Source organism: Triturus cristatus, chromosome 10, assembly GCF_964204655.1.
Source record: "Triturus cristatus chromosome 10, aTriCri1.1, whole genome shotgun sequence".
NCBI lineage: Eukaryota > Metazoa > Chordata > Amphibia > Caudata > Salamandridae > Triturus > Triturus cristatus.
The window spans coordinates 303,511,772-303,527,311 of record NC_140593.1 but is presented as its reverse complement, the minus strand read 5'-3'; the positions used below and the strand labels follow the sequence as shown (position 1 = coordinate 303,527,311).

General features: G+C 46.4%; 1 protein-coding gene across 3 annotated transcripts in view; it reads right to left on the bottom strand.

Annotated features, from left to right (window-relative positions):
• The window catches only part of MINDY3 (MINDY lysine 48 deubiquitinase 3), a 256,241-nt gene that overhangs the window by 39,877 nt on the left and 200,824 nt on the right, over positions 1 to 15,540 (bottom strand). For all 3 annotated transcript variants that reach the window (XM_085631243.1, XM_085631242.1, XM_085631241.1), the window contains exon 13: positions 3,513 to 3,585. In XM_085631243.1, coding sequence (XP_085487369.1) covers positions 3,513 to 3,585 — 73 coding nt within the window. The remainder of the gene's footprint in view (positions 1 to 3,512; positions 3,586 to 15,540) is intronic.

The following is a 15,540-nucleotide window of genomic DNA, read 5'->3' as shown; positions in this document are numbered from 1 at the left end:
TGGAGTAGCTCGGGATACCAAACTCTTCAAGCCCAGTCCGGCGCCAGAAGAATAACTTGGGCCCGGACGTGCCTGATCTTCTTCAGCACTAGGGGTAGAAGTGGTATAGGCGGAAAGGTGTACAATAGACCGCAACCCCACTTGCGACGAAAAGCGTCCGAGCGAGTGCTGCCTTGGAAATTCCAACGTGCAGAACTGAAGACATTGCGCGTTCTCTTCGGTAGCGAATAGATCTAACCATGGCTCTCCCCACTGTTGAAAGAGACCTTGCGACACCTCCGAGTTTAGACACTATTCGTGATCCATCATGCACTGGCGGCTGAGCTCGTCCGCCCTGGCGTTCAACGAACCTGCCAGGTGTTGAACCACCAGGGAAAAGCCCTGATGTTCCAGCCATGTCCAGAGGCGCAAAGCCTCCTGACATAGGGTCCCTGACCCCACCCCGCCCCGCCCCGCCCCGCCCTGCTTGTTGCGTTACCACATGGCGGTGCTGTTGTCTGTGAACACCTTCACTACTCTCCCCTTGACAAAGGGAAGGAATGCCTTCAGTGCAAGACGGATCACCCAAAGCTCCAGAAGGTTGATGTGGACCTTGGACTCCGCTGGTGAGCAGAGGCCTCTGATCTCCGCCTCTCCCATGTGGCCACCACACCCTAGGAGGGACGCATCCGTCACTACTGCGTGCTCTGGTTGGGGAAGGGAGAGGGATCTGCCTCTGACCCAATGCTGGTTCATGAGCCACCACTGCAACTGCTGTGCAGTGCCCTCTGAAATCTGGACGTGTCCGGACAGGTACCCCTGATGCTGCGCCCACTGGAACTTCAGGTCCCACTGCAGAGCCAGCATATGCCATCTGGCATGGTTGATCTGCAGGATGCAGGAGGCCACGAGGTCCAGCAGCCTCAGGGTCATCCTGACCGAAACCCAGGACAAGGGCTGAAAGATCGGAATCATAGACCGAATGTCCCAGACTCGCTGTGTGGGAGGAGAAACCTGAAACTGCGCTGTGTCCAGAACCGCTCCGATGAAAAGGAGCTTCTGAGAGGGTACCAGGTGCGATTTCGGTTGATGGAGAACCCCAGGAAATGCAGGAGGTCGGCCGTAGTCTGGAGGTGGGAGACGACTGCCTTCAACAGCAAGTCGTGGAGATAGGGGGAAGACTGAAACCCCTGATCTGCACAGATGAGCTGCGACCACCGCCATCACTTTCGTGAACACCCGAGGGGCGCTGGTAAGGCCAAACAGGAGCACGGTGAACTGAAAGTGCTCGTGACCAACCGTGAACAGGAGGTAACGCCGGTGGGCCGGCAGGACGGGAATATGAAAGTAGGCATCCTGCAAGTTTAACGCTACCATCCAGTCTTGCGGGTCTAGGGCAGACAAGACCTGAGCCAATGTGAGCATCTTGAACTTCTCCTTCCGAAGGAAGCTGTTGACGCTCCGAAGGTCTAAGATAGGACGCAGGCCCTTGTCCTTCTTTGGAACCAGGAAGTAGTGGGAATAACAGCCATGACCTACTTCGGGCGTCGGAACGCGCTCGATGGCCCCCTTGGCCAAGAGGGCAGCAACTTTCTGCTGGAGAAGTGCCAAGTGATCCCCCGACATGCAGAGGTACTGAGGTGGCATGGCTGGAGGGGTAGTCTTGAAGGGGAGGGAGTAGCCCCTTCGGACAATTTGCAGCACTCACTGGTCCGATGTGACGGTGCGTCACTGGGGGAGATGATGGCGAATCAATCCGCCCACTGGCGTGTGATGGACCTGAAAGGACGGACTAGGAAGGACAGTGGATGCCGCAGGGTGGAGGTGGACTGACCCACCCACTGGCCCCCTGAACCACCGACGGTTCCCACGTCCGCAACCGTGCTAAGGTTGTTGCGGTGCTGGCCTCTGGCTCTGCGAATGTAGTGGGGCGCCCCTTCCGCAGCCACGAAAGGAGCAAAAGGCAGAAGGCGGAGGAGGCCGAGTGGCCGACAGGCCCAAGGACTTGGCTGTAGGCCACGAGTCCTTAAAGCACTCCAGCGCATTATCTGCCTTATTTCCAAAAAGGCGAATACCATCAAAGGGCATGTCCATCTGGGTATTCTGGACATCCCCCGAAAAGCCAGTTCTCAGCCAGGCATGGCGCCTAAGCGCCACCGTCATGGAAATCGACCTGCCCAGTGAGTCGGCGGTGTCAAGCCCACAACGAATGGTGAACTTAGCTGCGTCTCTCCCAGCAGCAACTGCTTGTGTGAGTACTGTCTGGACCTCCTCCAGACAACCAGGCAGCACCTGCGCAACCGTGTCAAACAGAGAGTGGGAATAACGGCCCAAGAGGCATGCGGTGTTCACCGACCGCAGCCCTAAGCTGGCAAATGAAAACCGCTTCTTGTCAACCTGCTCCAGCTTCTTGGATTCCATATCCAGAGGTGCGGAAGGGAACGCGCTTTGGGACGCAGAGGCCTGGACAACCAAGCTCTAAGGAGTAGGGTGTTGAGAGAGGAAGAGCGGATCATCCGGAGCCGGGCGATGGCGTCGGGCCACGTTCCTATCCACAGAAGCCCCTGTGGGCCAGCCACTGGAGAAATCTTTTTTCTGGATTTATTGACTTCTGAACACAAAGTGTACCCCAGTGTATGCAGGGTTGTAAGGTACCCAGCTCTGGTTTATTTTATGCAAATGATGTTTATTCGGCGGCCCACAATATTAAAAAAAAAGTGCTCGCATGGTTCTTTACAAAGACCTGGAAGAAACTGCAGGCATCATCTCCACAGGTACTTGTAAGAACGGACCAATAAACAAGCCATTGATTAAGTGGTTCCTTTTAGCCCAACTTCATGGATATTTTTCTTCTCCACGAATTCAACATCCTTTACATAACCATATTCGAACTCAGAGAAGTTGGGATAAGAAAAATACTTTGCCGCGGAATGGGCCCTATCAGCACTGTGGGGATAAGATCATAAAGTAAGTGTCCACATACTAACCCTACTCCAACACGTATACTGGTCCTATTTTGGTTCTATTCCAGTTGGACTTGAAACTCTAACATGTATTCTTCTTTAAAACCAATTTACAACAGGTCATTAATTAAAGCTGGCCAAGGGCCATCAAACATAGCCCAACCGTTTCTGCAAGGACTGCCGCATATGGCCAATAGGCTTAAGAGAAATATGTACAAAGTCAAATAGAAATGACCTGAAACAGTGACTCTCCACAGAGCAGTTGCTAGGACGCATTTCCAAACTAGAATAACTGGCCTGATACTTCCCAACCAATCTTGGCCCTACTTTTTGTAACTACAAAGATAGTAATCACAGAGAGTCAACCAGTTGCATCTTAGGGAGTTACAAAAAAGATATTTGTGAAAGGGCGTCAGTGGGAAAAATTAAGAAACGGTCTGTTCTACATGCTCATTTACAATAGGAAAGCGTTTTAATTTTCCTCTGTATTGAGAATTTTAAACGAGTTTTATTCTGCTGGAGGGTATTTATATTTTACGTCTTTAATGAACAGGAAAACTTGAAACTTACTACTCGAGGTCCGATACAAGTTCCAGAGATTTCATGACATCCTGGAGTAGTGTGTCTGGTATAAACCCATTATCTGTAAATAAATAAATAAATAAATAAATATCAATCCATGTACTCATTTTCCATCTATCCATCAAAGACTATTATCGATCACTAGGATCATAAAGTACATCACAATACATTTAAAAACTTCAGACTAGTAAATATTAAAAAAAGAAAAAACATCAGATGCAAAAATACAAAATCAACAAGGTAAAATTGAAACAATACTGGTTACACAAAACAGTTTAAAATAGTTGGAATTACTAGCAGTAAATATATCTTAGTAGCCCAAGAGTGCGGTGCCCAACTCCGGTTTGGGGTAAACCTTATACCTAAATAATCACATTCGGCCACTGCATCTATCTGGGTGTCACCCACCAGCAGGACACCTTTTGTTTAGAGAAAAACATATATTTAGTATTGGAGCTGTTAAGCTCTAAGCCCCGTTCATTGCAGAAAGACAAAAACTACTTTAGTAGTTGTTGCAACCATTGTGGTGATTTCGGAAATCAACAGGGTATCGTCTGCGGAGAGGAGTGCGTGAACCTATTTTGGCCGCATGGCAGCCGTCCCTCTTCACATACTCAATCACTTTGTTGATGTATAGGGAGAACAGGGTAGGGGCCAACACATCCTTGCAGGGCCCCTCAGTCTACCTGTATTTGGTCTGTCAGTGTCCCTTCCTCCCCTCATCTAACTTGGGAAAGGTCATCAACATGCAACCGGATTAGAATGTTCAGTAGGGTTGGGGGGGTGTATACCCAGTTCTTCCAGAACCCTCCAAAACGTTCCCTTGGGGACCAGGTCAAATGCAGCCCGGAGCTCAACTAAGGCAACATGAAGTTTACCATTGTTGATTATCACCTCTTTCCAATTCAAACAGGTGAAACGGGACACCTTGTCCACAGTACTTACACTGGCTCTGAACAAGCCTGCCAATCGGACAATACATTTTCTTGATTTATCAAGTCTTGCAGATATAGAAAAACCTGGTTGCAAAAAATGTTCTGAAAGGAATCATTAAGGCTGATTGGCCTACAGTTGCCTGGGTTTGACCGCTTCCCCTTCTCGTATATAGTTACAATTTCAGTTAGTTTCCACGAAGCAGGAATGTCCATACCAGAGAGGACCAGGATAGATCGTGTATTTAAATAGGGCGCCCAGGTTTCCAGATTTACCCTATAATGGTAATTTGGTATCCTGTCGGGTCCTGGGGCATGAGCCAGGATGCAGGAATTAATTACTTCTTTTGTTTCACGAAGCGAAAACATAGGAGTGTTAACATTACAGGAATCGCTAATGCCTTGGGCCTCCCTGGCTTCCTTGTCTTGGTCACCCACAATAGTATACAGTTTACTAAAATGTGCCACCCACTCCTGGGGTTGAACACAAAAATCCAATTTAGTTTTTTGGTCATTTAAACAAACTGCAGCTGTCTTACAAAACTCCTTGTTATTTTTTTAGTAGTCAAGGCTGCATATGATGACATCCACATGGAATTTTCCCAATCCCTTTCTGCTTGGACCAGAGTTTGCCGATAAAGTGACCTGCACTAAGTAATCTCAGGAGGAAACTTTGATTTGATTGCATTTAGGAGCTCACTTTTAGCTAGCCTACAAGCTCCGTCATACCAAGCATCAGGTTTGGACACATACTTTCCCTTACGTCTGACTTGTCCTAGTAGCTCACTAATGGGAGTAGTGAATCGTGGCTATTTATAGGTTCATGGGTCCTACATTCAGGCAGTAGCTGGGATAGAGTTTCAGCCTGCTGTTTTACTCTTTGTACTACTGCCTCTAGTGCCTCAGGGTTTTTCCACCCAGTCCCACTTTATGTACTTCTGATTATTTGTATATGAGAGATCTCCCAAGTTTGTTTCCACAGCATACATCTATTGTACTGGCCTTGTCCATAAAGGTCATGCTGAGGGCATTGTGGTCGCTATCTGTACAGTCCACCATTTCCATATCCTGAATAACTGACCACAGTTTTAAATCAGCCAGAAAATAATTTATTCTGCTGCAACAACCGGGCCTGTTAAAGGTCATCTTACCCTGACGGTCAGAGGGCATTTGGCCATTTGTGACATTAGGATCATAAGTTAATGTTAATGCCAAAACCTGGGCAGTTTTGGTTGGCCATCTTACAGACGGTAATTCGACATGGGGAATTTCTCAATGTCTATCCCACCCCTCAGTCATGTCGGGGCGAGCATTTTAAATGTAATTCATATCATTAACTCCAGTTCTCCAGCGTATCTTTCATAGATTCACAAGCTTGAATAATTCCCAGTCTTTAGGCTGGGAATCCCCATAAACTTTAAATACCAGCAAGGAGTTTTAAAATGGCCACGGTCTGAATTTGTTTTGCTTAGTAGCACATAGACCTCAATGGAAATGATCCAAACATCAGCCAAATGGGGTTAATGTGCTTAGTTCTCTACTTCCCCTAGAGGTTGCCACTGCTCACATTTCATAGCACAAAGGTGAAGGATATACTCTTGCAGTGAAGTGACCAGGGTGGAAGGTGGGTTGCATGTGAACCTATAAAAGATTGTTGGTGAAACCAGAGGGCTGGAAACAGTAAGCTGAAAGAGTCAACCATAGCACAGCTATCTTTGAACCCCTCCAATGCAGAATCTGCCTTGGCTTCAAACACCTGGCGGCCGTTAAACGCAATATCCATAAGGGAAGCCTTCAGATCCCTGGAAAAGCTCCTGGTGCACATTCAGGTATGATGGTGAATCATCGCACTGCTGCCTACTTACGACAAATGCAGTCAATGGTTATTAGCTTGCCCTGCGAAATGCACTTGGCTGCCTAGTGACTATCGTGAACCATCTGAGGGAAGTTATTTTGGAACTACTTATGGAGGGATGGCAAGATCTTGCTCACCAGAGGGCAGGAGTTTAGCTCCCCAATCAACAAACAGCATTTAGAGCCCCCAAAGTGAAACTGTCAGAGGAGAAAACCCTTTGACCAAGTACGTCAACTTAATATGCTCATATTCTCTGTCAGGGGGTGCAGTGGGGAAGGCTTACCTTGCTGGCAGAACTATGAACTACCAGGTTCTCTGGAATGGGTGCTTCGTTAGAAAGATTGCTCCCCAAGAGCAGGTCGATAGCATCTAGCAATGGGGTGGGAGTGGGGGCTCATCAACAGGCACCAAAAATTCTTTCAGCATGCAACCCTCAAACCTTCCATCAGGGCTTCACTGAAGGGCAACAAAAGTTCTTAAACTATGGATGTGGCTGCAATACCTCTGTGAGCAAATTGCATTGTTTTTCTGTAGTTCAAACACCTCTGCGGCTCCATGGACTATCTGTGCAAAAGAGAAGCTTTCCTTGGAAGGGAGCTCCTGTGGGGAATCCAATTCAGTCTCTGGTTAAGTATCAAGGTCACTAACATTCTGAAAGACTAAATCAGACCAGCATATGTATAGTGAGGGGTAGGCAAATTGTCAGCTTCCTCCTCGTAATCCTAGCCCTGGGGAACATTCTGAAGGTTTTGTATAGCATGTGAATCCAACTCAAATAGAGCTTCAAGCCACAGGAAATATTGATGCGAGAAAGAGGCACTGTCCAAGAATCCTCCCACAGCAAGGGCTAACCTCCTAACAAGGCATCGGCTGGGATATAGCCAAACTTGGCTGCAATTCTGAAACTAACATCAGGTTTGGATACAGATCCAGCAGTTCTGGAGCAGAGGCAGATATTGAACCAGCCAGAACCAACATGTCCTGCAGCGAAGAAGTGGAAGTGGCCGGATGATGGCAAAGAGCCAGATGGTGGTCTGGGGGGGGAGGCAGAGCCAGAGCAGGTCCAGGTGGTGCAAGTGTGACTGGTGACCCTGGCAGATACATGAGACAACAGAGGGACTCAATTTTCTGGAACAGCTGCAACACTGCCTTAAAAGCCTCAACCTGAGAAGTTAAAGATGGCCCAGAAAATTAGGATCACATCAGCTGACGGAGGGTAGGAGGTCAGTGTCAGATGACTGGCTAGGAATGAGGCTCTTGGAGTGACAACTGTGTAATCTCTCCCTGGAGCGAGAGTGAGGGGGAAAGGACTTTGTACTCCAGTTGCACAGAGTTGTCTTTTGACACTCTCTTGGACTTACCCAAGGACTATGATTTGGACTGGGACTGGAACTTGGAGCAAGAGTATGCCTGAGACGTGAGGAGTGATCAACCTAATTTCTTGTGTTTGGCCACACACAGCTTCAACTCCCGCAAGCTGGAAAACAGTTAAATCTAGAAGCATACCTCAAATGGCTTTGAATCATGTTAGGCTCCGACGTACCAAAACCAGACGTTGCGCGGGCCTGTAACCGACATCTGCTAGAAGCAGATGCACCATAGCTTGAAACCTATGGTCTTGAGCAGGGTTGGCATTCTCTAGCATACTGTCAAGAAAAACATTTTGGAGGTCAGTGAAGCACCAACAAACGTTTGGCAACGGAGCCCTCGATCAGAGTTGAAGGCCATGGAAAATACAGGAACTAATGTCAGCTTGTAGGAGTGGTGCGTATATAGGGCTCTACATGTCACTTCCAAATGAGCAGTTTTTCAGTGCATGGAGGCTGTTGCCGAAAAAAGTGTGTCTGGTTCCTGGGGAACTTCAAAAGGTTAGGAATGTGCGCTAAGGAGTGTCCACCAGAAAAGATCAAGCAAGAAGGGTGCAAACAGATGCCTATATGTTCAATGGGAGGTGAGAATCATGAAGCCAGCAAGAAACTAAAGATGGCAAATGCAAAAAACACAAGCAATGGCTGAAAAGGCATGACCTAAAGGCTTTGAGTGTTTTAGCAATACTGGAAAAGCTAAAGGGACGGGGGGCTAACCTTTCAAAGGTTAGTATACACCAATTATGAATATTATTGCACCGTGTTATTTATGTGTTATTTGGGTTTGCAATACTTGCTATGGATCGTACATCATGTTGGCATCTGCTGTTTAGATTTGAATTGCCAGAAGTACAGACTGTGCCAGATCTATGGCATTTTCAACCCCTTTCACGCTGCGAGCCAGTACCCCACAAATACAACAATTGCACATGTTGATTAATTCGTCTGGGTACGAGCTGGCCTGGTCAGCACTGCAGGTTTCCCAAACTGTATTGATTCCTCTAAAGATAAACCAACCTTGTAAAATAAAAGATGAACATATGTTTGTGGGTCTGTCACCTGCAGTCACATGCATATTATTAGATACATATCTCCTAGGAAAACAACTTTCACAACTGTACTTCAAAAGGGATCTTTCAAAGCTAAAAATGTGCATTTTCCCCCAGCAAAGTAACTGTAAAGTGAGCGAGCAGCATTTCGCTCAAAGGAATAGGGATGGACCTGGGTAAACTCTTTGTCTCTGCTATGTTCAGCGGCAATGGATAGCCTTATTTTCCCCAAAACACTTACATTTTTAAAAAAAACACACTCAGAATTACTCACATACCGCCGACATGTAGAAGTGAAAGTTCAAATTCTCGACATCTGTTTACATATCTCACTGAAGGCCCGGATTAATGTGCATGCTGCTAAATATTATTACTCACAAACGAAAATGTTAGCCTTGGCCAACCCGGTCTTAAATACGAGAAAATTGTTGTATAAAATGAAAGGTTTCCATAAAGGGAAAGAAATGCAATGTTGCAGCGTGATATCAAAGTTTCCATTAAAGGTAGTTCAGAATTCCTTCTACACATTGGGTTACATGTTTAAAGTTGGGAAAGACCTAAATGAACCTTAAATGTGGGATCTATAGTTGTGAACTATGTATAACATTTGATCAAAGCCTTTGTTTACCGGAACGTGGCATTGGAACTCATAAAACGTAGAAAACATATACAAGGCCATTAGGCATCACTCCGGCAATAATTAACTTGGACATTTCTTGTTTAGCTTAAGAGGTAGTACCTCAAATTATAATCAAGATGATGGCGCACACACAAACACACACACACAGGCACACACACAGTGACAGAAGGAATGCTTGCAATAAGTCTAACCATTGGCTATCACTCAGAGTAGCCTTCCAACCCATCGTTCTTTTGCTCACCAAGCCACCTCAGTTTGGACCCAGCCATATTCATATCAGTCTTAAGCTTGCTCCAATAGCCCAAATTGCTATGAAAGGTCCTCCCAGGACCATTGCTATGCCAGGTCCTCTCTGGACCATTGCTATGCCAGGTCCTCCCTGGACTGGAACACAAGGAACCCAAGACTGGTTTTGCCCCGATTGGGGCTAGTCAGTGGGATGTAGCTAGGTTCCACTGACAGTGTGCACAGGGCCCACCTCTGGGAATACCCTTGCAACTTAGGGCAGTACATAAAAGACACAAAAGGTTATGGGAGGAATGCTTTCATTAAGTCTAACCAATGGCAAATGCAAAGGGGCAGCATTCCAATCCACTGCATTTTTCCCACCATGCCAGTTTGGGTCCAGCCATATGCACATCAGTCTTCACCCTGCTCTAATAGCAACAGTCCACTCAAACTGCCAGGCATGGTACTCCCTGAACAAAGAAGACAAGCAACCCTATCTGAGAGATTGGCAGTGGTTATTAAAATTGAAAAATTTCTCATATAACCTTTTTGTGTTTGATCAAATTTACTAAGACACGAGTTGTTGCCAAGACAAAGCAGTGGCCTTGATGGGAGTGTGTAGGTTCAAGACTAAATCAATCTTTAGTTTGGTGCAAAGTTTGCCAAGTGTAGGAACCTACAAACTATAGGCTAAAATATTCTAACAGCACAGAAGGACCAACCCTCAAATTCATTTTGCTAGGAAACTAGACACTTTCTAAGAATACTTTTGTTGGCACTAAGAGTTCAGCGTTACAGAATGGAAGACAGGAGAAAAAGTTCCCTTAACCAATCAAAGCCCTACGTTTTATTTTTTCGCACTGCGGGAATGTACAGATAACCCCTTTAAAAGCAAATTTCTTGAAAATGAATGAATGTACTAACCCCAAATCACAACAGGCATGCTTTGAGTAAAGTTCTAACTTTCTGCCAAATTTGGGGTTATTGCATTCAGCCATGTTTTCCTGATCGGAGAGCAATGTTTCAAATGGGATTCAACATGCATATTCAGTGTTTTGGGACACGGGGTGGGCATGAAGTGGTTAAAGAGATGTCTGGACTGATGTATCCTTGGAAGATCCCTGGATTCAAAAATTTAAAAAAATAAAGAAATACTATTTGTTGAGAGCTTTTGCTACCATCACTCATTTCGAATCCGCTGATCCTGAGAAGGATCTGTGGACCTGAAAGGATCCGACTGGCTGACCAAAACACGAGAAGAAAATACTGCGACCGACATTACGCGACTCGGGGTAATCAGTCCGGAGTCCTGAAAACAAAAATGAAAAGGCACATAAGGGGTCAGTGTGAGAACATCCTGACCTCTGGAGCCCATGTTGAAGTACTGGGTATTTTAAGCCCAGCGGTGCAGGGGAACACACCCTATGACTTCGGGGTTCTTCCTGTTTCAGACCTACAGAAACACAGAGTCTTCTGGGTGAAGTCAAAGATCAGTTTATTGGCTGCAGACCAATTACAGGTATCCTAGAAGTACAACAGCGTGTATGTTCTCAGGAGACTGCTGAAAATCACAGAAACGGGCTTCTTCTTAAATACAGAATATCCTGCTTCAGGCATACATTCCTTAGTTTACGATATGGCCATTACATGTATACATTACAAACGAAAAGGCAGAGTCATGATGACCATCCCACATTACAGTTAAGCCATCCCGCAATTATTTACCCAGCAAGGCTCAGATCCCACATCAGATATCGATAGGCCCCAATAAACATGAGCATCTCCTGTTTGGAAAACAAGCCATAAAGCAGGAATAGTCAGGTGAGAAAGAGATTAGCTGGAGGCTCGTGTTTAATGTAAAGGCTTTATGGTGTGTCAAGCCCCGATGCTAATCACAGGTGGCCAGAGGACGGGGAACTCGTGAGACCGGACTGACCTGGGGCAGCGGAGCCAAGCTGCCCAGGTCACAAAAAAGTCAAAGAAAGGCACATGTGCTCTAAATGGCTCGTATTTGCTCCATGCTATGTAGCCTATGTGAGGGCAACCATAAGATGGCCACCGCTCTAAAATGGAACCCACGTAGTGATGTATAATAGCGTATACACAGTGCATTCATAGCTAAAACGTTACACAAAGCACTTGTACATACCGCATTGACCATTCGCGGTTCACTAATACCAGGATAGACAGGGGTAGGGCCCTGCCTCCTACGCGGTCCCAAATTCTGAAGTACGACAGACCCTCCTTTTGCCCTTACATAGGCAATAACTATACTCATTTCAATCAGAGTCTAGGTCAATATTCACGAAGTCATGGAGATGTTGCTGTAGCATCATCCTATTACTTAACTCGTCCCTCGATACAGGTTTCCTTACACATAATGTAGCACAGAGGCCACATATCGCAGGAGCACACTGTATGCACAGACAGAACAGGAAAAGGATGGCTAAGATCATTCCAATGACCATCAGAACTTTCCAACCCCAGGCAGATATCAGTTCCCAGAACCACCCCACCAGTGACCAATCTCCTTTATCCACGTGTATGGACTCAGATATTTTATGTAGTTTGGAGATGGCTTGATAAACTGTTGGAGCGTTGTCTGGTATGAAAATGCAACAACTGGATTGGATAACCTTACATACCCCACCGCGCTCTGCAAGTAGGACGTCTAGAACCATGCGGTTCTGCAAGGTCATGAGGCGATCCGCTTGGAGCTCAGCTGTCAAATTACCAAGGGCACCAGCCGTAACATTAACAGTGGATTCAACCACACGAGTCAGCTGTCTCAGGTTCCTACTATTGACCATAGGTCCCCAAAACGGCAGGAAACCCAAAAAGAAATCTCCCGCTTCCTGACCGGCAGTATCCTCCTTACTAATCACGCCTCTCACAACTCTGGTCTTGTGATAGTCGGAGGCGGCAGTGAATGTTGGCGGTAGCAGGTTTGCAATATAACATGTGCCCGAGAAATCAGGGGGCAACCATGTATATGCTCGGTCATTGCAGATAAAATATGTACCCTTGGCAGCCAAAAACGCAGGGGAAAACTGTGACGGAAAAGTGTACGTTTCAGTACAGTCACTTCTTCCCAGTTGAGCTCTAGGATTCTGACCATTACCTTGCAAACAGAACCGACCTATGTGGGGTACGACCCAGATTGGGGATGAGATTTTTCGCTGTCTTTCACCCAGACTAATACTATACCCCGTTGCGTTCCACCCTACATAAACTCTCAATTCTTCTTTGGGAATAGATGAGTATGTATCGATATCTCTGCTCATATCGGCAACTCCTTTCATTAAAGCTTTGTTATTGGTGCTAGGTCTGATGGAACGCGGTTGTCGCGGGGAGTACGCATCTAGTGCATAGAGAAACATGGTCTGGAATGCCCATGACGATCCATTGTAACTATACGGCAGCACTAGATAAGGAATACCCTTATTAATGGTATGTGGCATTAAACCACACACCCAGCAATTGGTTGTATTCATGACTAGTTGGTGCTGCTGCAGGAGCTGAATAAACGAGTTATTCACAAACTCTGATCGTCTAGCTTGTTCGTGTTCAGGCAGTGGGTGAAAAGAGTGTGAGGAGACAGTAGGAGGAGGTATAGGCTGTACAGTGGGTGCAATGGGCTCTTGAGAGGAGAAGAATACAAATCCTACAGTAAACACTACCATACTACATAATACAAACAGGCATAAAAATACAAAACGTTTGCTCTTCATTATTTTACACATTCTCGCTTTAAAGTTCATTTCCTCAGCGGGTCTCTCCATCTTGAAAAACTCCATCCTCTAATCGTGCCGCTCGCGGCGGGTGAGTATCTTCTGCTAAGGAGTACGCCTGTCAGTCCAGGGAACGCCCTAGACCAACCAGAACCGTCGACCTAACGTCTTCGGCCTGTACCCCAAAGTCTTGGCACCGCGACCCTGCGGCTGAACCCGGATGGTGGTTCGAAAAACAAAAATCAAGAAAGTCCTTCAGATGGGAGAGCTCTGGTTATCAAAAACAAAAAGGGTAAGGAAAAAGAATATTTATTTGTCCATAGGCCTTGGTCTTAGATTATAATGAAAACGGCCAGGTACTGTTTGATCTTGAAACAAGAGTTCAGGCTCTGTGGTGTCCAATCGAATTGACGGTGGCACAGCTTCTTGCAAAATATCGTCACTTTCCTGTGCTGAAGTTGTGCCTTTTATGCGTGCATCACTGAACGGCACAAAACGAGGTACAGTGTTTGTTTCAGAGTCTGCGATACCCTCCTGGACCCACTGGTCATACGGCAGAGGCAAAGGTATCCTCTTCACGTGGGCGCCGTGGATCCAGTTCGCCTTCCCCTTTACTCGAACAGCTGATCTTGTAGACAGTAGTACGAGATGAGGGCCGATCCAACGAGGATCATCGTTGCTCTTGCGCTGGAAGTTTTTGATGAGGACCCATGTGCCAGGGTCGATAGGGTGTCCTGGAGCCTCAGAGGCCGGGGGGGAAGAGTATCATGCACCTGTTGGTGTAAAACACGCAGTTTAACCGTCAAATCATACAAGTAATCAAGCAGTACTGGATGTTCGATTTCACTGAATTTCGCCGGTCTTGGCACACCCCAAACATTGGCCGGGCGGCCAAAAACGACCTCGTAGGGACTAAATCCCACTCGTGAATGCACGGTCATTCTGGTGGACAGGAGTGCTAGAGGCAGAGCGTCAGGCCATTTAAGACCTGAGCTCGCTTGGATTTTGGCCAGTTTGAGTTTTAGAGCGCCATTGTAGCGCTCTACTAATCCAGCTGATTGGGGGTGATTTGCAGCGTGAAATTTCTGCTTTATCCCTACTCCCTCACACACATTCTTCATCACTTGACCCACAAACTCACTCCCATTATCACTCCACACCATTCTTGGCATTCCAAACCTAGGGAAAAATTCCTTCACAAGGGCTTTGGCTGTGGACAGAGCAGTGTTATCTTTTAGAGGATAGGCCTCTATCCATTTTGAGAAAGCGCAAACAACCACCAATACATATTTCAGGTTGTTGCATCTTTCCATGTGGATAAAATCTAGCTGCAAAACTTCAAATGGATATGATGGAGGCGCAAAATGACCAGCTGGAGTTGGGGTTCCCCTACCAGGGTTGTACTTCAAACATACCATACAATTCTTGACCACATTCTCTGCACACTTGGGAATTCCAGCATTCTGCCATACTGGAGCCAATAACTTACAGATTCCTTTCATACTGATATGTGCCATTCCATGTGCCATAATAACCACTGGAAGCACATATGCATCAGGTAACAACCATCGCCTATGTTCTGACAAATCAATCCAACAACCATTCTCATCCAACTTACCCATACTTTCTCTCCACTTGCTCAACTCTTTCTCTGTGGCTTCAGCTTGAAGGGACTTTACACTCTCTATTGTGTTTTCACACATTCCAACATCACCAACCCATCTTGCAGGGCCTGCAACATACATTCGAGTCTTCACATCTTTTGCTGTTTCTTTCGCGATTTAGTCAGCAAACGCATTACCACGACCAACATCATCAGTGATTTTCTTGTGCGCACTGCATTTCATAATCGCAACTTGCAACGGTAGGGTCAGTGACTCAAGGAGATCATTCACCAACTTGCCATTCTGAATCTTAGCTCCATGCGAAGTCAGGAACCCACGTTCCTTCCATAATCGCCCAAAACTATGAGCCACGCCAAAGGCGTACTGGCTATCCGTATATATGTTCACTTTCATTCCTTCAGACAACACGCATGCTCTCGTAAGGGCAATCAATTCTGCTGCTTGAGCCGAATTTTGTGGCACACGTGCAGTTTCCACAATCGTGTGCAAAGTAGTGATAGCATATGCAGCAGTCGTATCACCATTCGGAAGCTTGAAACACGAACCATCCACCCATAAAGTACCATCACACTCAGTCAGGGGAGTATCT